This window comes from Eublepharis macularius, chromosome 15 (genome assembly GCF_028583425.1).
Source record: "Eublepharis macularius isolate TG4126 chromosome 15, MPM_Emac_v1.0, whole genome shotgun sequence".
NCBI lineage: Eukaryota > Metazoa > Chordata > Lepidosauria > Squamata > Eublepharidae > Eublepharis > Eublepharis macularius.
The window spans coordinates 52,218,552-52,244,260 of record NC_072804.1 but is presented as its reverse complement, the minus strand read 5'-3'; the positions used below and the strand labels follow the sequence as shown (position 1 = coordinate 52,244,260).

The following is a 25,709-nucleotide window of genomic DNA, read 5'->3' as shown; positions in this document are numbered from 1 at the left end:
TGCTGTCAGACTTATGATCTCTCTAGCCCAGGAGATGTCTGGTGGGCAGCAGTTCTTCTCCATGTGAGGCGGAGATATTTCCTAGACCTACTAAGTGTGAGACCCCTGAATGTGGAGGCAGGAGTGATTGACGGTGGAACTCTTGTTTAGGCCAAGCATGGGACTGGATTGTAGCCTGGGAAGTTGTGTAAGCGACACACTTCCTTTGCATCATTCCAAATGTTGCTTTGGCTCATTAGGGAAATGTGGCAATGTTTGTAAGGGTGACTGTTCTCGGTCCCAGCTTTAAGGATGCAAAGGGAAGGGGGCAAAAGGCCAACCGCTTGTTTGGGGACTGCATGGGGGAAGTGACAGCATCTTTCAAGGAAGGGGGCCTTTTGCAAGCTGATCTTGTCTGCGACAGGTCTCAGAAGCTCTGTGATGGCTTCTGGGTCCCTTGTTTATAGAGATCCTGTAACAGCGAGACATTTTCAGCTTTCTTGGAATGCAGCATTCTGGGCCTGCTGCAAAGGTTCTGGGAGGTAGCTAATGGCACCCCCAGACAATGGGATTCTGCTAAGAATTACATCTGTACATTAGCGTTTTGCAAAAGAGAACAGCTTGCAAGAGTAGATTAGGGAGTGAGATCCCAGATTTAGAAAGTAGTATTCTGCAGAACGTCTCTCTTTAGAAGCTGCTGCAGGAAGCTGCAAGATGTGTGCGGTCAACCTTTGCCTCATGTAAGTCACAAGAGTGGTTTGATCATTCCCAGGTGTTCGGAGGGGCTCACTCCCATTCTATTGGTGAGGCTAAGCAGGTCACCAGGAAGGCAGTGAGAAAGAAAGCCCCAAGAGCTTGCTTAGAAGCCCCCCCCCCCCATTTAGGATTGAGAGTGCATTCTAGTGCATGGTCGAGGTTCTCTGGCAGATGCACAGGAACTCTTCGGCAGTCCACAAAGCCCAGACTGTTCCAAGACCAATCAGGAATCAAAGAGGATGGCTAACAGAAGACAGAATCGTGGGCAAATGCAACTCTTCAGAGAGCTGGAAAAAATTTCTGGAGGGCAGGAGTGGCTTGGCCGTTGTGGCCAGTGGGACATTTGCTGATGGGCCGGTGGCTCCTTCCCACCTCAGCTGGAGCAGCCCAATGAAAGAAGGGCTGTACTCCACCCACCCCAGTCCAGCACAGCCAGTGAAAGCAGCTCTTCTTCCTCCCTCCCTTCTTTTAGGGAACAGGGCCCTTGTCCAGAGCTGTTCTTCTCAGTCTTCCCTTGCCAAAGGGACAATTTTGCCAACCTGCCATTCTGGGACAAGCTGTCGCTGCTTGAACCCCTCCCCCTCCTCCTGCCTTGCCCGTTGCGTGTGGTTACCCAGCAATGACCCTGTTGCCAGGTGTTGCCTGGGGAAGGGATGCCAAAGTTGACCTGACAACACACGCTGAGGACATTGGGTCATCCCTCCAGCCTGGGACCTGCTGCTTCACAAATCTGTTCAGCCTGAACGGGAGATGTGTTGGGATTCTGCACCCTGGCTTTGGAGTCTCAGAACAAAACGGGCAGCACCATGACTCTTCCTCCAACGGGCGTCGTCATCTGTAATGTCACTAATGAACATTTGCAGCCGTGTCCACAAGCAAGGCAAACACGTGCATCTTAGCCAAAACAGAAACGTTTGATCAGTAGGCTGATGATGATAACTCCTGGCTCATATGAGAGAGACAATTGCTACCCTAGTGCCCAACTCTTTCCCCCCAAATGGTGGTGGAGAGTGCCCTCGAGTCATAGCTGACTTATGGCGACCCCTGGTGGGGTTTTCATGGCAAGAGATTAACAGAGGTGATTTGCCATGGCCTGCCTCTGCAACCCTGGTCTTTGTTGGCAGTCTCCCATCCAATTACTAACCAAGGCCAGCCCTGCTTAGCCTCTGAGATCTGACAAGATCAGGCTCACCTGGGCTACCCAGGTCAGGTAATGGTGGATTATGCCATTCTCTTCCTGATCACAACGGATTCATCAAAACTTTGAACATGCACCCTGTGGCCATGTAATTCAGCAGCCCTGTACTGGTGAAATTAAGCTACTGCAACAGATTTTTTTTTAAAAAAATATCCAGCTGCCACATAGACATGCAGTGCAAAACCAGCGGGTTGTCTAGCACCCCTGCTGGTTTTTATCCCTGTGATCTAAAAGACAGGATTAAAATAATATGCAGCACTGTGTGACAGATGGACACCCAGCCTGGACTCTCCCTAATAAGAGGTCAAGTTAACATCAGAGGGGGGGAAATCTCTACTTTCCACCCTGCCTGCTCTCACACAAAGTCGCATGAGGTGGGAGAGAGACTGCAGAGGTTTATGTATGTAAGCAAGCAAGCATCAGTAATAGAATCTTAATAATAGTAGTAGCATTTATTGTAACGGTCATTAGACCAGCTGTACATAATAAAATCAGAACATAGAGCAAGATAAAACACATTGTTTAGAATTCATATACTTCAAATAAAATATCCAAACACATATCCTAATACACCAATACAGAGGTAAGCTTAATAAAATCCTGAATGAATTTTATTTCACTGTATTCCGCTGATATAAGAATCTTAACAATAATACTGTTTTTTTTTTTAAAAAAAACTCCCCACACCCACCATTTAGTTATAGAATTGCTTGGTTTTTTTCCTCCTGAGAGGTTTATCTGGCTTAAGAAATGACTCGGCTATCTTTGCTCTTAAAAGCAGGGCCGTATTATTCATAAGGCTGACTAGGCCTAGGAGCCCCACACGGACTAGGGGGCATTATTATTATTTTTTGCTGAAATAAAATACAATAAATTGATTCTCTTCTATAACCTCTATTAATAAGATAATTAACTGCTTCCTTATTGAAGTGAAACAAATTGTCCCTTATATTAAAACAATTATCCATAAATGATATATTTTAATAAATAATGAAAAATTTATTCACTTCAAAATATTACAGTATTGAACAATTATACCCCCCAAATGTGCTTTCCTGAAGAGTTCTATTTGTGCAATTAAAATATTTTTAAAATTGTGAGTAGAATTCTTCAGGAGATAGGGTTCCCAGGGACCTGGAGTCCCTTGACTGGGGATCCCTAGGTCCCTGGAATCTCCTGGCAGGGGATTGGGAGCCAGTACTCACCTCGGCCTCTTTCCTCATGCGCGCATGTGCGCACTCCTGTCTCACATGATGATGTCACTTCTTGGAGTGACGTCATCATGCGAAGTCAAGGGGCACCCCTGGGTCAAAGGGGACCCTTGTTCCAGCCATCGCAGACAGCCCCTGGGCAGGGGAATGGCAACCCTATCAGGAGACCCTCAAAATGGATATAGGGCTATATACTGTGGTCTAGTAGCTACCGTACCAGGCTCAGGCTGTCAGCTGTAGTGGGGTGAAAGATTGAAGTCCTGGAGGGGGCCCAAAATACCTGAAAGCCAGGGGCCCGGCCGTAGGTTAATATGGCCCTGCTTAAAAGTGAGTATGGCTTAAATGGTGCAATCCTCATTTTCTCCTCACAACCATCCCTGTGAGGTAGGTTTACAACTAAAAAGCACTTCTGAATTAATAGCCGATGACTTCCCCCAACTTTTTATTCCTTCCTTTATGACCCATTATGTCCCACAGGCTCAGAACCGAGTTTGCAGCAGTTTTTGCAAAATGCCCCTTTGTATCCAAAGTGGCTCATAGTCTAAATAATTTAATGGCAAACTTGGGGAGCCAGGGCTCAGGCTTGGGGGTGCCACCTCTCTGCTCAGGATCTTCAGATAATAAAAAGTATTGATAGGAACAATCGGTGGCAAATGTTTGTGAAGAGGCATCGCTGCCTGCAAGTGACAAAGAGGAGAAAAAACGTGCCACCTCACCTGCATACAAAGAAACCATTCTTTCTTCAGAACTGTTATCTTGCTTGCAAACCCGTGCATGCAAAATCAGTTTCCCCAAATTTGTATGGTAGTCAAGCTATGCTTGCTTTAATTAGGCAATAGCCCCATTATTTCCCCACCTCCCTTCCTGATAAAGATATTTGTGGTTTCACCCATTGTTGCCAAGTAGGCCCCCTCCCCTGCTTTGAAGCCTGCTATGAACTGTGTTAAAGTTTCCTGCGTTGCTGTTTTACTGCTACACCAAAGACTGCTTTGCACGTGTGTGCTCTGATACACGTGTCAGTTTCCTGCCTGCGTGTCAATTACCTTGCTGCCGCTATAGACTGTGTAGTTTACTGACTCCATGTTTGGTTAACTGCACAAAAGGACTCTCTCTCTGGGCAGCCCTGCCCTAACCTGTATCTGGAATTCCCAGTGGGTGTTTGGACTTTATTACAAGTGTGCCCCGTGCCTGCATTGCCATCTGCCACGGACCGTGCCTGTTCCCTGCTTTGGACTGTGTTTTAAAGTGTTGTTCCCGCTGCCTCCATGGAAGCCTGCCTCATATGGGCCCAAGCCGCTGCTAGCAGCCGGGCGCCTGCCGGGGAAACCTCCAGCGAGCCTGGCTAGGCGCTCCCTGGTCAGTTCCCGCCTGGAGCCTCCCGCGGGTCGGTCGCCGGGCTTGCCCTCGCTACCGGGCAGCCTGCTATCCAGCCCCAGCTATGCCCAGCCGGCATCCATGTTCTCAGACACCCAGAAGACCCAGAGGAAGAGACTGCTTTAAGAAGCCATTTTGGCGAAGCGGGCACACCACGTCCGCAGCGAGAGCCCCTCGCCCCGCTCTGCATATCTTAGGAGCCGCCCCGGAGAAGAGCTAAGTGCTGACCATCCCAAGCACTTAGAGAATGCATCTCAAAGAAACCTCCGCATTCCAGAAGCTGATGACATCAGGACAAGCCCTGTCCGCTGGAACATCCATTCAGCCCACTCGGATTTCCCCCTCCCTCTTTTGTCCCCTCTTCCTGAGGTGTCACTTATCACAATCTGATTACCAAAGTGGCCCATCCAAGCCATTCAGTAGCCCATTAGACCCTTTGTTTTAATCTGTGAGAACCACCAAGTACAGCACCAGCCCCAGGGTACGTTTTGGGGTATTTAAGCTGGTCTCCCAGACCACTCGGTGCTCAGGCCATTCCCTATCCAGACCTCCTTGCTGTCCGTCTGTGGTCCCAGTGCTGGCATTGGGCCACTCTCGCTGCCGTGTCTCTGCTTCGCTCCAGGATTGTGAGTATTTCCCTTATCATCGTTGGGAACCCGCTAATGCGAACGTCTCTGTATTTCCTACTCTGTATTTCTTAGACCTTGTATGTTCTTTGTATGATTGTGCAAGCTAGGCTTACGCTACACTCAATACACGTGTTTGGAACTTATTCGTTGTCTGCCTCTTTGTCACTAGAGTGTCTGGGATCGGGACCTCCGTAAACATAGGTTATGATCCTCGCTTAATATTAATAGTTACAGACTGCTACAGCTAATTCCCCATTATAATAAAGAGCAGTTCTGGTAACAGTTTACTGGTGGAGAATGCGGGCATAACCCAGTTCGTGTGAATGCACGTGAGTCGACACGCGTGTCTTCAGCGAACTGACTTAGAGGAAAATTTTCCAGACCTCTGTGTAAAGAGCGCAATTTAGCTCAGGGAATTAAAAGTGTGAGTGTGTGTGGCTCTAGCGAGCATTTCTATCTTGTGGGTTGGCTTTTCCCCATTTCCTCCTTCAGCCAGCTTTGGACTACTTGACTACTTGCCTTTTGTGGTGCACCGCGAGGCCCTCCAGCCGTTATAACCGGTGTACTGTGGGTGAGGACCTCTGAACTGGTGAAGTTCCTGGCCACCTTCAGGGCCGCCTAAACGCGTCTATGTGGGTGGGATCCCAGAAGTAGGCTCTATAGATATATATATACATCCTGAAGCAGCACATATAAAATTCTCTTCCGCCCTCCCCCGTCTCTCCTAAGCCCGTCCAAACCCCGTTCCTGCCAGCACTTAGGCTGGCAGGAGGAAACGTGAAGGGATCGATAGTCCGTTTGGTTAGTTAGCTTTGGGAATCTGAAGCCCCGCGGCAACCGGCCGCACCGTGCTTGAGAGTTTTAAGTCAGACTCCAAGAACGAAGAAAAGGAGGAGCCGGAGGGGGGGTGAAGAGGAGAGCATTGCAACAGCAGTTGCACAGAGAGAATTGCGTCCGGGACCCAGAAGGGGGAGGAAAGTTTAATCAGAATTTGAAATGTTTATTCTCTGTATGATTAACCACTCCATCATTATTCTATGGAGCTATTTTTGTATTATGACAGTATGAAGGGAAACATTGAAGTGTAGTGTTTAGTGTTTGTAGTTCATTCCCCCCCCCTTTTTCTTTTTCCACTCCCCTTTGTCCCTTCCCTCTTCCCTTTCCTTGTGATAGTCTGGTGTAGTGTTTTGTAGTTATGAAAAATAAAAAAATTTATAAAAAAAAAAAAGAGAGTTTTAAGTCAGACTCGTGGGCGCACCTCGCTTGGGAGTCAGTGGGACTCTTGGGCACACTTTTGCTTGGGAGTTGTTAGAACTCTTGAGCGCACCTCGCTTGGGAGTACAGTAAGCTTTACTCCTGAGCCATTTTGCTTGGGGACGTGCAGAGGCAGTCCTTGAGCGCTTTCAGTCTTTTGGTCTTGGCTTGGAGACAGTTTAACCGTTTGTCTCTGAGCACGAGGCCTGGGGACACTTTGAGTTTAGTTCTTGGGCTTAGAGAGCTTGAGAGCATTTTGGCTTCTGAGCAGAGGCTTGGAAGCACTTCAGTTCCTGAGTAGAGGCTTGGGAGCATTTTTGGTTTTCCGAGTAGAGGCTTGGGAGACCCCTGAGCTTTAGCTTCTGAGCAGAGGCTTGGGAAGCACTGAGCGTTTTTGGTTCTTGGGCTTAGAGAGCTTGAGAGCACCCTCTGAGCCAGTAAACTTTTCCTGGTCCTGTGGCTTGTAGGCAAGCTTGAAACGGGAATAGGAATTTTCCCCTCTCCCCCAGAGGAGAAGGATTGAGCGTAGGACCCTAAAAATACCCTTGCAAACCCAAAAGTAGAACCTTAAAACCCCCTGGTAAAAACCCTTGAGGACCTGAGGGAAGGATAAACCTCCCAAAAGGAACATAGAGAGGAAGAAGTTGTTAAAACCCTTGAGCAGCTTTAATCGCCCCACCCCTGGTGTCGCTGATCCACTCTTTAACCTCCCCCGAGATCAGCCTTAAACTAAAAAGTAAAATGTACCGGGCAAACCCCACCGTGCCCCGCCTGGAGAAGTGGCTAGTTAAGAAGGGAGATTGCCCTTGGGAAGCCGGTTCCTTCAAGGGACCCGACCCGCTCCAGATAGTCAGAAGCGCCTTCCAAGATTTTTGCGAAAAAGAGAAACCTAGGTCCAGTAAGAAGGATAGGTATGGAGCCTGGGCACTTTTCACCGCCCTACAGGACAGCGTGTCCCTAATTAATAAGCTCCAAGTAGCTCAGGAAGAACAGGAACAGGAGATAGAAAAGCTAAGGAGAGAAAAGAAGGAACATGAGGAAAAAGCAGCCGAGTGGCGTTCAGAACGCGTTAACTTCATGCTGGAGAAGCAGGGACTAGCCACTGCCCTCCAGGACGCCCAGCACAAGGCTGAAGTAGCCATCGCTCGTGCCGATATGGCTGAGCACGCAGTAATTGAAGGACAGGAGAAAATTGCAAAATTAACCCATGCTGCCCAGTTCATGGCAGAGCAGAAAGTCGCCAAGATAACCGCAGCAGACCACTCCGCTTGTAAGAGGGAGCTAGAGGCCCTAAAGCAGCACCTGGGGATGCAGCAGGCCGTAATTTCTGCCGTGCATCCCGCAGCCCTCTTGGCCCTCCCCGAAGGTAGTACCGACAACTGGTCACCCCCTTCGCCCCAGCCTGCGGAAGCCCCACAGCCCCTCCACCCAATAGCCACCAAGGAAATTGTATCCATGGATGAGGATGGCAGGAAAACAGACCGGGTCATTAAGGAAACCCGCAATTGGAGGCCCGATGAGCTCCAAGCCATAGCAGATCGCATGGGGCCCCTAAACCGAGACACGGCTATCCAGTGGTTCACTCATGTGACCACCTCCCAGCCCTCCGCCAGTGGTTCTGATGTAGCCCAATTGGCCCGCCACTGCGCCAGCCCTGAAATAGTCACAGCCCTTAACGCCTATATCTCTAACCGGAGACTAGCCACCCGCAGTCAGTATGGTGCCATGAAAGAGTTGTGCGCATTCCTGTGGCCCACCAAGAGTTTAAAGGCCCTGTATATTGCAGAGTCTCAAAAACCCGGAGAGGATCCAGCGGCATATTTAGCCAGGAAGCAGCTCCTAGCCGAACTAGCAGACGAGGTAGATTTAGACTTAAGCGACATGCCGGACTTCGATGACTTAGAGTTTAGGAGAGCAGTCATAGATGGGCTCAACAGCACCACTCGCCTGGCCCTGGCAGGAGTCGAACCCGGGAGCATTACATGGGGAGAGCTGGAATCCCGCATCAGAAGCATTGCTGGCCTGTTGCGAGAAACCGGCGCCATCCGCCATGTGAAGCCCCCGGCCTCCCATAGGAAAGAGAGTGAGCCCATCAACACAGTCACGTATGCCAACCATGGTCCCCACTCCCAATATCGGCCCCAAGGGCATAGCTCGTACTCAGAGCCTAGAGGTGGAATCTTGCGTGGGAGAAGCGGTAGCTTCACTCGGGGCCGCAGCCAGAGGGACTCCCGTCCAGGAGTAACCTTTGCGCCCACCCCCAGTCGCTACCCTTCCTCCCCACAGGGACCCTCTGAGCCCTGGAGACCTGCGCTGCCCTCAGCGCCCCCGCCCCCTCGGGCACCTCACCCCTACAATCACCACGTCTACCCTCCCCCAAGTCAGGCTGACTCCTGGAGACCGCAGCCAAAGGACCATGAGGAGCCCTCTGACCTAGGCGGCCCGCCGCCAGCCAGGGACTCACTCCGCTGGGAACTCTGGAAGCGGCTCAAGGATCATGGGGCAGACATGGAGCTCTTCCACCAGCAGCCCACTTCAGTGCTTCTCTCAGCCCTTCTAGACATCTTTAGGAATAGCCCTCCCCAACATGCACAGCCAGTGGCTACAGTAAGAGAAGAGCCGCCACCAGCTGGGAACCCCTTTTTCCAATAGGGATGCCCGGGGGTCACACATGCTTCTCCCCACTTAACTGTCTGTGGGAGAAAACCAAAGGTTGAGGCTAGCCTTCGACCTCCGGGAACTAAAAATAGCTGGAAACTTAAAAGAGAGAAGGAAAGATTCCAAAGGGTGATTCGCACCCAGAACCCAGCACCAACTCTGCCAGACACCTCTGAAAGAAACCTGGCAGAGCTGCAGAATAAAATTCAGGAGCTCATAAGTGTAAATAGGGAACAGAATTTAAAAATAAATGATCTTAATAAAGAGAATGAGGAATTAAAAGAAAAATTAAATGCTTGCACAATAGAGAAAGAGCAGCTCCACAATAAATTCCTTAGCATGCAGACTTTGCTGGAGAACCAGAATAATGAAACTGCCACTTTAAAAACCCTGATGCAAAATCTCCTGGAATCCCAGAGACTCACTGAGGCCAGATTAAAGACCTTAGAGGAACAATCAGTGATTGAATCAGCACCCCGCCCCGCCAAAGGCAGTGAAACAGGTAGTCAGTCACCTTTGCCTCCAATTTCTGCCTCAGCCCCCACGCCCAAGAAGCCAGAATTCACTTTAGCCTCTGAGCATGTGCAGAGTTTAAAAGTCATTCCCCAAGAAATTGTCTTGGCTCCCATAGACTGCCCCCAGCCAAGCTATACACAGCCCACCATGACTGTGCCCTCTTGCAATGATCCTGAAGAACAGGTAAACAAAAGTAAAAATGCAGTTCCTTTAAAAGATTTAAATTGCTTTGAGAATCCAGTGCTTGCAACTACACACCAAATAGCTTTCTCTCAGCCTTCCCTGACTAACACCCCTGAAGAAAACCTCATGTTGTGCCTGTGTGGTTTAGTAGTGCTTGAGCTAATTCAGAGACATGTGTGCAGCTGTTTCCTCATTTTAAAAGGCTCAAGCCCAAAACTTAATGAAAAGGTAGAGCCTCCAGCAGTAAGTGCAGTCAGGAATGTAATAATGCAAGTGAACAAACTCCAGAAAGAATCCCAGTTGCTAGCAGCGTCTGAAACAGACTGTTCCCACTCAGCGTTGCACCCCCACCCCTCATTGAAATGGAAAAACTGGCCAGACCAGGATTCTGACCTCCTCCCAATTCTTCCTTTTGTCCTCTCCCAGGCTGAAGTAAGCCCAAATAAATGTGCTCACTGGTTCCCACTAAGAATTTGGAAGGGATTGGAACCAGGAGTGGAAAAGCCACCTTAAGGAGACTTGAGTTCAAGTCCCTGCAGCCCCCGTCCCTTTTTGTTGTGCAGTCTTAACTTTACGTGTGTGTGAACCTGAAGCCCAATTCCCTTTTGAAATTAGATGTAAAAAGCCAACTTAGCTTCCTATAATCATTTAGTGTTTTTGTTATTTCTTGTCAGTCCTATTCTTTAACTTCATTAGGTGGGCCCCACAGTTGGGACCCTTGGGGGGAACATGGCAACCAAAGCCAAATAGGACCACCACCGAGAGTGATTCTTAATTGGATTGTAAGCCGCATGTTCGGAAAAAATTGCACAGGCAAAAGAGAGTTGCTGTGTGAAAGTGGTTGGAGAGGCTTTAGCCCAAGAGTGAATGCATTTCCAATATTGGAGACACACCAATAAAGGTGATCTCTGTATTTGAAAACATTTCACCCGCCGTGCTGGTGAAGATCCCGCATCTACGTAGATTCGGGGTCTCACCTGCCAGACCCACGCTTTCGCATGATGGTCGGCTTTGGCTTTGAGGGCCGTGCCTCCCCTGGAAAAGGATCCCCAAATAGCCCAATATCCCTCTTTTACTAATGTTCATATTCGTCATGGTGAGTTGCTATACGGCGCCACCATCTAGTACGCTTTAGTGCAAAGGTAAAAGACCCGCCAGTATTTTGTAAATATGTGCCCTCTGGAATATGTTATTGAGGTGCGTTCGCCACGCACAAGGGGCAGCGTGCCTCATTTACATAGCCAAGATCCCCCGCGCCAAGATGACCCTCGAATAACCCAGACCCAGTGGCGCCGACAGATCTCGGCCGCCTCCGCCGCTTTTCGATAAACGCCGCCGAGCGCCTTCGGCTCCACTTCGGCCCTTTCCGCCAGCAGCCGCCCGCCCCACGTAATCTTTTCCCTTGCCCGTACCGTACAAGGGAAAAGAAGGGGGGGAGACATATTGAAGTTATAATGAAGCCCTGCCAGGCCTTCCAAGTGAGAGCAACCTGAAAATAACCCACGCCCGTGTGCTTTTGCTTTGTGTGTTTCTTTCTTTTAACATGAAATTGGGGCCTCCCGAGGGAGTCCCTCCAAAAATTGATCCTAGGAAAAAATATGGTCCGCTGAAATACATACAAGAGGTCCTGCAAAAAAGCAGAGGGAAAAAGGCAAAGCAAAAGCAAACCATCATAAAACATACCTTTAACCCTAACCACCCCTACTTAAAAATTATTTTAGAAAAATAGAACGAAGGTCTCCTTTAGCAACAACCCTTATAGTTAATGGAAACCGCTCTTTAGTTTTCTTTTCTTTTTAAAACGGCAAGGACAGGCCGAGCCGGACCGATAGCTCTCAGCCCGCAAAATAAAAATAGCCCGCCACCGAGCAAGGGGCACCTGAAGGCCACATAGCCTAGGCACCCAGGGACCCCTGGGGCGAGTTTGCATAATCCCGCCTAACGCACAGCCGACCCTTGCTCGACGCAAAGACGTCCCCCCTGAAATATACACGCTTTAGGAAGAAGCCTCCGCATAGGAGTTCCCCAGAGCAACAAGCTGGAAGGCTCGCTTAGTGCTCTGGGACTTCTCGTTCGAGTCCCGCCTAATAAACAGTGCTGGCAGAAAAAAACGCCCTCCCTTTTCTTTTTCCCTACTTCACTTCATTTATTTCGCTGCAAGAAACTCAGGGAACCTGTACTTATATCCGCAGGTCTCCCCAGGATATTTTCACCACAAAAGGAAAAGGAAGGCCAGGAGATGAGGCACCTGGCTACCCTGTGTTTGCTCGTGCTGACAGGCACCCTAATAGAGGGACGCCCGTCCAAATTAATGCCCTACCCCCACTGGAGATGTATTAATACACTGGCAGGAAATGAAATGATGGTCTGCAAAGTTGTACAGCAGATCAATATGACCACTCCCACGGATCGCACAAACTTCCGCAGTTGCGAAGAGCAGTGGATCCGGCCCCCAGAGCTTGTTATTTTATGTGTGGGAGTAAAAACTCTGTCTCAAGAATTAGTATGTTACTCGCCTACTGATACGGTTTCACCTCTCGCTCCGATTCCTTGTATGTTTCTTCCCCGTATCAGGCCAGCCCCCACCACAGTCCCGGTGGTAGACAAATATACCACCCCCGCCAACTTCGAAACCTCGCCATTTGTCACTGAGGCTTTCGGACCATACTGTGAAGTTATTTTAGTGTCGGCCGCAGTATGGAAGGCAGGAGACCCCTTTAGAATGACCATCCTACTAGGCACCACTGCCACTGAATCTGCATCAGTCACTATCACGCCCCCTTCAGGCGCAGTTCTCTCCTTTGCTATAAAACGCTGGGAGAACCTGACCTGGATTGTAAAGGAGGAAGACCTAGCCAAACATGGCCCACCCGATTGGATACTGGTTCAACAGACGCCCGAATGCCAAACCAAGCCCCTAGTAGAGAAATTTCACCGGCTTGGGCTGCTCTTTGTAAATTTGACTCACGAACCAGGCAATTATTCCCTGCTGATCCAGACCCAGGAGACCCACACCATCCAAATTGACCCTTTGATTGCTAGCAATGAACAATTAAGCCAAGGCGGCACGCATATAGTGGGCTCCCATGTTTTGAAGACTGACATTCGAGAGAGAGTTCTAGTCCGCCCGCAAATGTCTTTAAAAGAGATCCGCATAGACTTAGCTGAGCTAAATGTAACCCAGAGGCTGCCGCAGTGCGCTCCCTATCTGGAGGCCGGTAGCAAGGGTTGGAATGCATGGCTACAACTGTGGATCGATCCCTCCCCCTCTCTCTCGCGTGCCAGACGAAGCATTGCCGACTGGACTGCTCCTGCAGCCGGAGGCTTAGCAATCATGGATTCGGTCAACATTGAGACTCTCGCTAATAAGTTTGCCCATGTCACGACCAGCATCTCCGACTTAGGTAAACCGGTGGTGCAGTCCCTAAATTCCATTTCGAATGGGCAACACGAGATCAGCTCCATTTTAGGTAACTGGGAGAGTCAAATTGAAAGAGATTTTTCTCTGCTGCTCAAAGGGACACAGTCTTTGGAACGCAACATGTCAATAGCCATGGCATGTATGCAAGCCCAACAATTAAACCAGGCTGTGGCCATGGGGCTAATTCGGCAAGCCACGGACGGGCACTTGCCCCTGGAAATTAAAAGATTGATTATGCCCAAATTGTCACCCATAGAACTGGAGCTTGAATCCTGGTGGTCTCTTGTAAATTCCTCATTCTCACCGACCACCCAGGAGCTTAAATTATTTTTAATAACGGCCAGTGCGCACGAGTCATTCCATGTGTACCCAGTCGTGCCTCTGGGACTCCAAGTCAGCGACACCGAAGTCCTCTACGCTCGCCACCCCGACCATTGGGCCCGCTTCACCCCGACCGGATGGCAGCTCGTCAGCCTCCAAGGGTGCCAGCATCGAGACCAGACCGGCTTCATTTGCCAGGACCAAGCCTTTGCACCTCATCATCCCTGTGTAGCCCCGCAAGTCGACGCCCTCAATGAGTGCCCTTTCGAGGTCGTCCGGGAGAACAGCTCCGCCGTGGTCTACCTTGGGAAAGGATGTGCCTGCGTGCGAACGGCCTGCGACTTCGTGGTCCTGAACTCGTTCCAGCTGAAGCCCGTGATCCCGGGAGTCAACCGCTGCTTTTGCAACCTGTCTTCGGTAGCAGCCTGCGACTTCACCTACACGGTACCGGTCTGGACCCAAGAAGAGATCCTGGTGGCACCCTCCATCTATCGATATGTGAAGCCAGTTTCCCTTGGCATCGGCCTGGAACTAATACACGAGCTCCTGGCCCACCCGCAGCTCCACCGCACCCTCCAGAGCATCCAGAGGGACGGGGACACTACTGCTTTGGTTGTGTCCCACAACGGAAAGGAGATTTTGGATCTGGTCCAGCGGATTAAGACCACCGGCGAGCATTCCTGGTGGGAGACCCTCTTTGGTTGGAGCCCCACTGCCACTGGAATTTACAATTTGGCTTTGCACCCGATAGTTGTCATTTTAGCCTTTCAAGTCTTGTTATGTGCCTCACTACTTTATTTGGGCTGTTGGAGCCGCCGACAGCTCCAGCAACTCCAACTGTCCTACCGTTTGGATCATTACAACCCCGACCTCCTCTTGCCCTAATGGTTATTCTTGGCGCCCTCCTTTAACCCTTGTTTGTTTTATTGCTTGTGCCGGTATGGACTATGATTATGTTTATTACTATGTGTATGGATCCTGAACCAGCCCCATGGACGCTCTGCTGCCGGACACCGCTCCGAGGCCCTCTTGTGGACTAGGGGGGGACATGTTTCTCTGCCTCCCAGCCCACGGCCCGCCTACGAACAACCGCCAGCGGCACTACCTCCATGAGGACTAGAACTGTGTGCCTGAAGCCCTTCTCACCGCCTGCCGGCCCTGCTCTGCGGATTGACGCAGACAGCCAGGGGGGGTGGAAGTGTGTTTTGGAACACATGGACTAAGCTTGCTTGTTCTTGTAAATATGCAACCCAGTCCAGCAGCTGTACTGCGGACTGAGCCGTCTGTGATCTTTGTTGCTCTATTCTTTTATGAATTTCTTTCCACTGCTTTTATGAATGTTAACTCCCATGAATTTAGCCCCGAACTAGTCCCTCCCTCTATCTACTGCAAGTGCGCCCATGAACTTTATCCCGATGAATTTGATTTTAACCTTTTGAATTGCCTTCTTAACCCAACTCCCTCCGCCGAGGCAGTTCTAGTCTATGAATTTGATTTTAATCCAGCCATATTGATTTGGTTTTTAATTGCAGAGTGTATTTTTCTGCCCCCATGAGCCCTTCCGCCGCCTACCCCTCATGAATTGTTTCCACGCACTTGCTTTTATTCTTGCTGCTTTTGACTTCATGAACTATTGCTGTTAATCACATATATGTATTTATGATTTTAGCCATTTATGAATTACTCTACCCTTGATGAATTATGCCATGCTTGCACATTTCACTTTACCCTGTATGAATTGCTTTTAATTGTCCCTGCTTTTAATCCTATGTATCTATTTATGATTTTAACTATCCATGAATTGATCCATGTATATTAATTGCTCCTGGTTTTTAATGCTTTTAACCCGTCATGAATTCCGTATGAATTACCTTCATCCATGAATTAATCAATGTACACAAATATGAATTATTGCTATTTATATGCATGAATTGATCATTGCTGCCTATTACTATGAATTACTATTGCTATGAATTATTGCTATTTATTCTGACGATTGCACTTAGCACACCCCCTGGTGTGAACCCAGAGACCTGCAGCCCATTGGCTGATCTAAATTGCACTTATTCGGTTAGGTGGTTCTCCAAACTAAATTTTTTTTGAGTGACGCCTCCCCCTCCTTCCCTTCCCACTCCTTCCTCGCTCGAAGCTCGACCACTGGACATTGCCGACCACCTCACCTTTGAAGTCAAGTTCGGAGACCCGCGCGCCTGACGTCCCGGGGTCTCCGAGGGGGGGAATTGTTGCCAAGTAGGCCCCCTCCCCTGCTTTGAAGCCTGCTATGAACTGTGTTAAAGTTTCCTGCGTTGCTGTTTTACTGCTACACCAAAGACTGCTTTGCACGTGTGTGCTCTGATACACGTGTCAGTTTCCTGCCTGCGTGTCAATTACCTTGCTGCCGCTATAGACTGTGTAGTTTACTGACTCCATGTTTGGTTAACTGCACAAAAGGACTCTCTCTCTGGGCAGCCCTGCCCTAACCTGTATCTGGAATTCCCAGTGGGTGTTTGGACTTTATTACAAGTGTGCCCCGTGCCTGCATTGCCATCTGCCACGGACCGTGCCTGTTCCCTGCTTTGGACTGTGTTTTAAAGTGTTGTTCCCGCTGCCTCCATGGAAGCCTGCCTCATATGGGCCCAAGCCGCTGCTAGCAGCCGGGCGCCTGCCGGGGAAACCTCCAGCGAGCCTGGCTAGGCGCTCCCTGGTCAGTTCCCGCCTGGAGCCTCCCGCGGGTCGGTCGCCGGGCTTGCCCTCGCTACCGGGCAGCCTGCTATCCAGCCCCAGCTATGCCCAGCCGGCATCCATGTTCTCAGACACCCAGAAGACCCAGAGGAAGAGACTGCTTTAAGAAGCCATTTTGGCGAAGCGGGCACACCACGTCCGCAGCGAGAGCCCCTCGCCCCGCTCTGCATATCTTAGGAGCCGCCCCGGAGAAGAGCTAAGTGCTGACCATCCCAAGCACTTAGAGAATGCATCTCAAAGAAACCTCCGCATTCCAGAAGCTGATGACATCAGGACAAGCCCTGTCCGCTGGAACATCCATTCAGCCCACTCGGATTTCCCCCTCCCTCTTTTGTCCCCTCTTCCTGAGGTGTCACTTATCACAATCTGATTACCAAAGTGGCCCATCCAAGCCATTCAGTAGCCCATTAGACCCTTTGTTTTAATCTGTGAGAACCACCAAGTACAGCACCAGCCCCAGGGTACGTTTTGGGGTATTTAAGCTGGTCTCCCAGACCACTCGGTGCTCAGGCCATTCCCTATCCAGACCTCCTTGCTGTCCGTCTGTGGTCCCAGTGCTGGCATTGGGCCACTCTCGCTGCCGTGTCTCTGCTTCGCTCCAGGATTGTGAGTATTTCCCTTATCATCGTTGGGAACCCGCTAATGCGAACGTCTCTGTATTTCCTACTCTGTATTTCTTAGACCTTGTATGTTCTTTGTATGATTGTGCAAGCTAGGCTTACGCTACACTCAATACACGTGTTTGGAACTTATTCGTTGTCTGCCTCTTTGTCACTAGAGTGTCTGGGATCGGGACCTCCGTAAACATAGGTTATGATCCTCGCTTAATATTAATAGTTACAGACTGCTACAGCTAATTCCCCATTATAATAAAGAGCAGTTCTGGTAACACCATAAGCACTGCTAGTTCCAGCCTTGCACTGTAGGATTGCCAGTTGTCCTTTTCTGAGCAGCCCCAGCAGGGGCCCAGAGCACACTGCAGCTGGAAGATGCGCTGCTCAAGGTAGCAGGCTGGTTGGGGGGAATGAAATACGATGAGCCATTATAAGGGAAGGGGCCTTGAAAAGCTCACCGTTTAGCACCTATACAGCAGCCAGAGCATATTCTTGTTTAAATTGTAGTCCCCACCTAAGCATATATATTACCATATGCAAATATTGTTGCTTCCCCCCTACCCCGGGGGGTGCGTTTGTCCTCTTTGGTTATCCATGGATGGCCAAGTGTAGTGGGGAAAAATGTCATGCATCAAACAAATGACAAGAATGCCCATTGGAAAACCCAGGTGCTCTTCCAAGGCAAAATTCATAATGTATAGTTTAGCCCAGAGCATGCATTCCACAAGCCTGCCTTCCCTCTCTCCAGCCCTCTATGTTTCACCCTTTCCCCTACATCTCTTTACAGTGCAATCCTAAGAAAAGTTACTCCAATCCCAGCCCACTGAAATAATTGAATTTAGACTGCTTAGGATTGTACTGTTAGGGTGTTTTATTTTCGTCTGTCCATGCTCAGATGACACAAGTTCCTTGGATGGAGGGTAAACGCCAACATTTCTTTCTTTCTTTCTTTTTCTTTCTTTCTTTCTTTCTTTGCAAAAAACCCAGACAAAACAAATATACACACCCTTTCATTAGGTGCCCCCCCCTTTGCACTGAGCTTCATGGAAATTAGATATATGATCGAGTGTTGAACCATTCCTCGTTTTATTTTCAGCTTTGCTGTATTTCAGTGTGTTTCAAATGATGCAGTTTCAAATAAGTCAGGTATGGGGTAGTGGCAAAAGAGACGGACTAGGATCTGGGAGACCCAGGTTTGAATCTCGACTCTACCATGAAAACTCACTGGGTAATCTTGGGCCTGTCACAATCTTGCAGCCTAGCCTCCCTCACAAGTGTGTTGTTGGGGGGAATGGAGAGGAAAAGGAGGATGTAAGGTTTGGGTCACCATTGGGGAAGAAAACGGGGTATAAATTTAAAAATGCAGCCCAGTCCAGTCCCATCAACAGATCTGTTGCTCCCATTACATCCAAGGGTCTTGAGGTTGCCAACCTCCAGGTGGTGGCTGGAGATATCCCAGAATTATGACTAATTTTCAAAATCAAAAAGAGTCCAGTAGCACCTTTAAGACTAACCAATTTTATTTTATTGTAGCATAAGCTTTCGAGAATCAAGTTCTCTTCATCAGATGCCTTCGGATCAGGCATCTGATGAAGAGAACTTGATTCTCGAAAGCTTATGCTACAATAAAATAAAATTGGTTAGTCTTAAAGGTGCTACTGGACTCTTTATGATTTTGCTACTACAGACTAACACGGCTAACTCCTCTGGATCTATGACTAATCTTCAGGCCACAGCACTCAGTTCCCCTGGAGAAACTGACAGCTTTGGAGGGTGGACCTAGGGCATTATACCCCACTGAAGGCCCTCCCCTTCCCTCAACTCCATTCTCTCCAGGCTCCACACCCCAAATCTCCAGAAATTTCCCAATTATTTAAAAAGGGCTTTTACTCAGATTGGAGGGCTGCATTGTAGGTAGGGGGTCTCAGATGCTTTGCGATTGAGTTAGGGACCACAGACTTCAGCACTACGTTGCTTTAAATCTGTGCTCCTATGTGCTACCTGTGCTTCATGTTGTCTAATTTCATCCCTAGAATTGCTTATGCCGTTTCAGCATTTCTTCAACTCTGTACTGGATTCTTGCTAATGCGATGTCTTGTAAACTTGTATTTACTTACCCTCTGGCATTTTTTTTATGGAAATGTCTTAGACACTGACTGTACTGTGTAATGCGCCTTGAGTCTCAGTGAGAAAGGCGAACTATAAATGAAATAAATAAAACAAACCTGGAGCTGGCCACCCCATTCTGCAAAAAAGATGCCTCTGTTAGATTTCTGCTCTGTCTAGCTGTTGAGTGAAGGCACAGGGCAGAAGCGGGACGAACACTTACCCTCCGTTGTTTGCAAAAGACCATTGAATGGGAGACTGGAAGCCAAAGGTGGTGAGGGAACTGCAGACGCGAGTTGGTGTGTGGAGACTCTTGACCCAGGTTGGCTGCCTTCGGAAGGGCAAGGAGGGGATTGGATTTGGGGACCAGAGGGTCAAGGGGGTAGAAAATCGCCCGAAGAGGGGGGGGGGTCCAAAGTTGGGATTCTTTCCCGGCGGAGGGATACTGTCTCTTGGCGCGACCCTTCACTCCCCCGCCGAAGTCCCCCCTCCCACTGCGCCCCAGCGGCGGGTCGCTTGGCGGAGCAATCCGTGCCCTTGCCCGCCCGGGGGAAGAAGTCCCGGAACCACGGAGAGGCAGATTCCAAGATGGCGGCGCGGCTGATGCGTTGCCGCGAGCACCCTTAACAGACCTGCCGGGGGCGCTTGTCTAGAGCGTTCACCTCGGAAGCTTTGAGTAATAAAAAGTCAAAAGCGCTCCTGAGAAACGGGGCTGACTCTTCGACCTTTCGGGTAAGTGGTTTAAAAGCGCTCCGCTCACGTAATGTGCGTTGCGGTGCGAACGGAGAGGCGCACGCCTTGGGGGCGGAGCGTAGAGTCGGTTGGAGAATAGCCCTTTAGGCCCGAGGGAGCTGCGCAAGGAGCGTAGCGGGAAAGAGCCGAGCGACCTCCAGGGGTCGCTGCGCGAGCGGCCTGAGCGGTCGAAACGGCGTTACGCAAGCGGCGTAAGAGGCGAGGACGGGGTCTCGGGCGCAAAGTGCGTAGGGACGGAGAGACCGAGCTGGAAGCGCGGTGCGTCAAGGGCGTAGGACGTTTTCGTGAATAATGGGAAGGAGGCACGTGGGAAGGAAAGCCGTGGTTGGTTTCTTCCCGGAGGCTTCCCTGGTTTTTGGGTTTAAACTGCGCTCAAACAGCAAATACGAAATAACTTGAGCATTTCTGGCATACTGGCAGATACAGTCGTATCCACGCTGTATCTCCCCCCAGACCAGGAATAAAATAATTCCTTTGATCAAAATGAACAAAGCTCAGTACAGTAGGATGTATCGACCGGTCTTTACCTGTTCGGCGCATCGCTGGCGAACTCACATTGCTAGATAAAACCACGTTTCCTCTCAGTTGGTCTCTGTGTTTAGGGCTGCAGCTTTGAGTCGATTTGCAGTACAGTGTTTTGCAGAAAAACAAGATTCAGCTACAGTCTGACTGGGGTAGCTGCCAAGGATTGCACTGCAAATTGACTAAGAAGTAGGAAAGAGCAAGAGTCCAGGAGCACCTAAATTTGTGGTATGAGCTTTCATGAGTCACTGCTCACTTCTTCAGATACATGAATCTCAAGTAAAGAAGAGGTGCCAATGGGTAGGAATCCCATTGACTAAGAAGGTGCCTCAGATTAATCTGGTAGCATAATTATAAAAAAATCAGAAGCAGCCCTTCCTCCTGAGTGAAACAGAGAAGAAAGAAAAAGAAATATAACACAACCACAGTGTGCATGCTTTGGAGTTTGTCAAAACTCTTTTTATCAGGCTGGATGCATAAAAAACCAAAAGAATAATTTGTTTAGTGCTATCATGAACCAGACTTTATTTAAAACCTGACTTCTTGATTGGCCCTGTTGTTGTTCTCAAGTTTTTAGTTATTGCCAAGCTGGCCTCAGGTATTAAGTCTGACAAAATAATATATTTATACCCATCCCAGGGATATAATATTTAAGCAATGCTTAGAAGGTTTCCATAACAGAGTTGCCATTAACAACTGGGGTAATCTTTGGAGATTTGCAAGAAGAGATTGACTGAATCCAAGTGGATCTCTCTCAATGAAACCACTTTTAAGGTTCATTGATCCTAAACCATTGCAAAACATTTTTAATGAAAAAGAAATGTCAACACTTCATAAAAGTCAGTTAAAACACAACCATAGCTTTGCAGATGAGTTATTGTTGCCCAAAGCGAGCAGTTCATTACAAATTTTGCAAGCCTGTTGAGTTCAAAAAGAAACTCTTTGATCTGCTTAATGTTGATGTGGCAATGTACAGTTCCTTTGGAAACATTTGGCTACATCTTTTTGCTCTTGGTGCTTAATTTTTTTTAAATGTTGGATGTCAAGATACCTGGATTCCCTTTTGGTGTGTTGTGTATAATTTGGAGTTGTTCTCCCAATCCTGTTTTCCCACTCCTACCCCCAGGAAGAACGAAGATGGCCCCAGCCTGTGAGCAGCTGCAGTTTCGCTTCCCTGGTTATGGTGATGGGGTGTTGCGCCGCATGGACCAGTTGCGGGAGCAAAGGCGCTTCTGTGATGTGACGGTGCAGGTGAATGAATTGCGGGTGCCTGGACACCGTGTGGTCTTTGCAGCCTGTTCCCCTTTTCTGAGGGACCAGTTCCTTCTCAACAACTCTCAAGAGGTGTCTGTTTCGCTCTTCCAGAGCCCTGAGATCGGGCGCCAGCTTCTGCTGTCCTGCTACACAGGATGCCTCGAGGTGCCTATCAAGGAACTAGTCAACTACCTGACAGCTGCTTCCTTCTTGCAGATGGGCCATGTGGTAGAGTGTTGTGCCCAGGCACTGTCCCACTACTTAGTCCCCAAGGCAGATGCCCTGCTGCGGGAGGAGGAAGAGGAGGGGAACTGCCTACAGCAGGTTGGAGAGGAGGAGGAAGAGAAGTTTCAGCCTTCTGCACTCAGAGGGGAGGCGGACTCTGTGGAAGGCAAAACGGAGGGGCCTGAGTTCACCCCCTGCAGTACCCGCAGCCCCTCATCTCCAGCAATCTCACTCTCCCTTATCAACTCAGCTGTGGAGATCACCCGCAGCTACCTGCAAGGCTGCTTCGATGATGAAACAAGCAGCAAAGGCCTTCCTTTCCCGTCCCCGGTCCCCACTCCTGCCTCCCAGTGGAGGAGCTACCCCTTGCACTGTCACCGACGCGGCACAGCTGTGACTTACAGGGATTGGCGGCCAGGCAGCAGGCTGGCCGCATGGAAGGTACCCGAACTGGAGCGCCCATACCGGTGCCCGCGCTGCAACAGCGTCTTCCAGCAGCTGGGACATTTTGTGAGCCACGTGCAGGAGCACAAGCTCTTCCTGTGCCTCCGCTGCGGCAAGGTCTTCTCGCAGAAGAGCAACTTGACGCGGCATATCCGGGTGCACACCGGCTTCAAGCCTTTCCAGTGCCCCATCTGCTGCAAGTGCTTCACTCAGAATGCGACGCTGCAGGACCACCTCAACTTGCACAGCGGCATCAAGCCCCACCGGTGCAACTACTGCGAGATGCACTTCACCCACAAGCCGGGCCTGCGGCGCCACCTCAAGGAGATGCACGGCAAGAGCACGTTTGAAAACAGCCACGAAGAGATCGAAGAGGTCACCATTGACTTTGATTGATGGGAGGGGGGAGGAGCGGGCTCTTCTGCAAGGCCAGGATGTTTTGTTTGCTCAAGAGGGCTGCTGGAAGGCAAGGAACATGCCACAGACTGAACTCGATGTCCTGGGGGCAGGTGAGGCCACAAGCAGACCTGCTCCATTCCTAGTTGTAAGAGAAATGGTATGATTGGGGTGTTTAGTTATAGGTCAGCAGAAGGAGCGTGGACTGAGCTGTTCTCTAGACAGGATGAGATACCTCAAAGCAAGTAGGGGGACCAAGGCCTTTGGCTCAGGTCTTGTGTTAGCAGAGGATGCTAGAATTTAGGTCTGAAATTATTCCACTGCAGAGTACAGAAAGGGCCTTTTAATGAGGCAAGGGGAGACTGCTGCCTCAGGGGAAGAGTTTTCAGTACCATTAAGGGCAGCTGCTGGGAAAGATCCACCCTCTGTTGCACAAGCCACTGGCAAGCTCTCCTGCGTGTGCCTCATTGGGATATAGGGGAATTTGCAGGAATGCAATTTTGCCCTTTCGGTTCCGTAAGAATTGTGCCAGAAAACAAAGGAAGAATACTTGAAAATGATTTGGGTCCCCAATACTGTTTTGGAATTCAGGTTTCTTTCCCCTGGGAATTCCAAAATTTTTCAGGCCCATTATTTCCTAGGGATGACACTTTCCAGGGCGCTGGAATGGCTGTTTATCAAGCAAATGACACCAAAATTGCAGAATGCCTAGTACTGCCTGTCCACTAAAAAAAACCCCTCACATTTCATGTGAACTGGCTTAAGGGGGCCAGTTCTGTGGGCCCCTGAACACGTTGCCTCCTACTTGTCGCCTTTGTTTCCTATGCGGCAAGTCTACCACAGCCAATGTCAAACCAGAGAACCTAAGCCAAACCAACTTAAGCAAGGGACGCTGTCACAAGCCTAGCCAAACCTGTAAAATCTACGAAGAACGGCTTAGGAATCTTAAAATGTGAGTCCCAAATGTATCTGGAATTTTTGGAACCCGATTTCTGGTATTCCATAAAATTTGAGTATTGCACCCACTACCCATATACATCCAAAAAGTACTGATAAATTATTTTTGGAAGTATAATTGGACCAGAAATATCCAAATGCACAAGCCTACTGAGAATTTCACCATGGATGAATGTGCAAAAGGGCTGCCATTTTGCTTTCCCACGTCAGGCCCTAGGATATCTTGCGATGACTCTGGTGGGGTGCTGGAGTCAACTTTTCGCCTCAGGCTCAGATTTTGAGAATTTCTCACTCTGCAGCTTTGTCACTTTGTAAATTGCAAGTCAGAAATCAGTCTGTTCTGCCAAAATTCCTGGCTCAGAGAATTGTCTGGGTGTGGGGTGTTGCGGCAGCCATAGTTCTGCCCTCTATTTGCAGTTGTGCAGCTTACTGGGGCATGGGGGTGGGGGGAGAAAAAAATGTTCTGCCTTAATAAGCCTCCCCCCATGTTCTGTAGCAAGAGGTGGTAGCTCAGTGGTGATTGATGCCGAAAGCGGAGGCAGCTGCAGTTGGTGTGCTGGGCAAGGGCTCATGTTTGGATGTGGGGAAGACCGCCCCCATCTCACCGAGAGTGAACAGCTTGTGCCATGTGCGATTAGATCAAAACACCAAGAATGGCAGAGGTGGGCTGTGCCGGGTTGCCTTTTGAAAGGCAAAACTGTTGAGCAGATTAGCGTTTTAAACTAGGCTGGAGTTGCCACCCCCCTCCCCCAGGACAAGGAAACAACCATCCACAATGTAGACAACACTGAGTGGGTTCCATGGGCAGTGTCAGAAGGGAGGTGAGGCCCACATCCTTAAGGTGCCAGAATGGGATACTGTAACTCACCCACTGCTCAGTGGTACAGTCGTAGGCATTCTGATTCCCAGCCAGGTCAAGATGCAATCTAGGAAGTGAAGACTCCTCATGGAACCTGGCCGTTCTCTTTCTCTTTGTGAAGTGGGCATCCTCTTTTGAATATGAGCCCATCCTGTCCTTTCCCGTTTGGAAACAAGAAGCTTCATGCATCAGGAAGGATCACAGGTGGTGAACTGCAACCCTGAGGTTTAGCATCTGCATGTGCTCCAAATAGCTTGGATCCAGAGCACGTGGCTGGGATTCATAGTCCCTAGACCCAGTACCTTAGAGCAGTCGGGCTCTTCCCGTGGGGTGATTCTGGGGAGGGATACGTCTGAGAGCTGTGTTGGCCCCTCGCCTTAGAACTGAAGACATGAAGCAGCCTTGAATTGAGTTAAACTCTCTGTCCATAGAGCCCAGTGTTGTCTCTCCAGCTCTCAGGTGCACATGGGGCTCTCCCGCCTCTTGCCGCCTGGGGTCCTTAAGCCGAAGACACCAGGGACTTAACCCAGGATCTTACATATCCTAAGTATGTTCTGTACTACTGAGCTGTGTCTCCATCTTCATGATAGCCGGGTGCTGTAGATGCCCAGTCGACCTCGGAATTCTGGACTAGCAGTTTCTCGTTTTTAGGATCATGTGCCACACCAGGTAGACTTTGTTGTGGTGGGAGGCGTCTGATTTTTTCGTATAAAGATATCTCCATTTTGAAATTTGGGTGCTTCCGTCGTTTGTGCTTATGCCGCCACCTACCTCAAAAGAGGGTGAGAAAGGCTCAGCGAGGAAGGAGGTTTCCTTTGATCTGTCAGCTCATTCTCTTCCCAGCAATGCCCAGCCCCAGTGCTGCCACGGGGTCTGCATCCCATGGTGAATGCAAAAAAACCCTGTCCCATGCAAAAAATGGTGAACAGATGTAATCCAAATATAGGAACAAGTTCTTTTCAAATTGCCTGTGGGTCAGTTCTGAATGCAGTGGTTGCCTGCAAGCTCTTGTCAGACTTGCTCGCAAGCCTCTCTGTGAAGTTGGCTTTGGGGACATGAACTTCAGCCCGCCTTGCCTGAAATGATAACCTCTCAAATGCAAGCAGGGTCATTGTGAAGAAGTTGTCCCAAAGGTCAGTGATGGCACCCACCCAACCCATGCAGCAAATATTCTTTTGGGGGGAAACTTCAGGTGCCTCTACCAGGTTTATGATAAAGATGCAGGCCCATGCAAATGGGCTTCTGGCTGCTGTTGCTGGGTTTTGTAAGAGTGGCTGCCAGGTAATCTGCAAATCCCAGCCGGCATATGAATTTCATTTGCATTGCGCAGCTGGTAG

General features: G+C 49.5%; 1 protein-coding gene across 1 annotated transcript; it reads left to right on the top strand.

Moving 5' to 3' along the window:
• Window positions 1-19,503: 19,503 nt before the first annotated feature.
• Window positions 19,504-25,089, top strand: LOC129342813 (zinc finger and BTB domain-containing protein 26-like). Its single transcript, XM_054998720.1, has 2 exons — window positions 19,504-19,694; window positions 21,364-25,089. The coding sequence occupies exon 2, from the start codon at window positions 21,375-21,377 to the stop codon at window positions 22,554-22,556; it is 1,182 nt and encodes a 393-aa protein (XP_054854695.1). The 5' UTR covers window positions 19,504-19,694; window positions 21,364-21,374; the 3' UTR covers window positions 22,557-25,089.
• Window positions 25,090-25,709: the final 620 nt, after the last annotated feature.

Coding starts and splice junctions, on each gene's coding strand:
- LOC129342813 (XM_054998720.1), top strand. CDS start 21,375: ATGGCCCCAGCCTGTGAGCAGCTGCAGTTTCGCTTCCCTGGTTATGGT.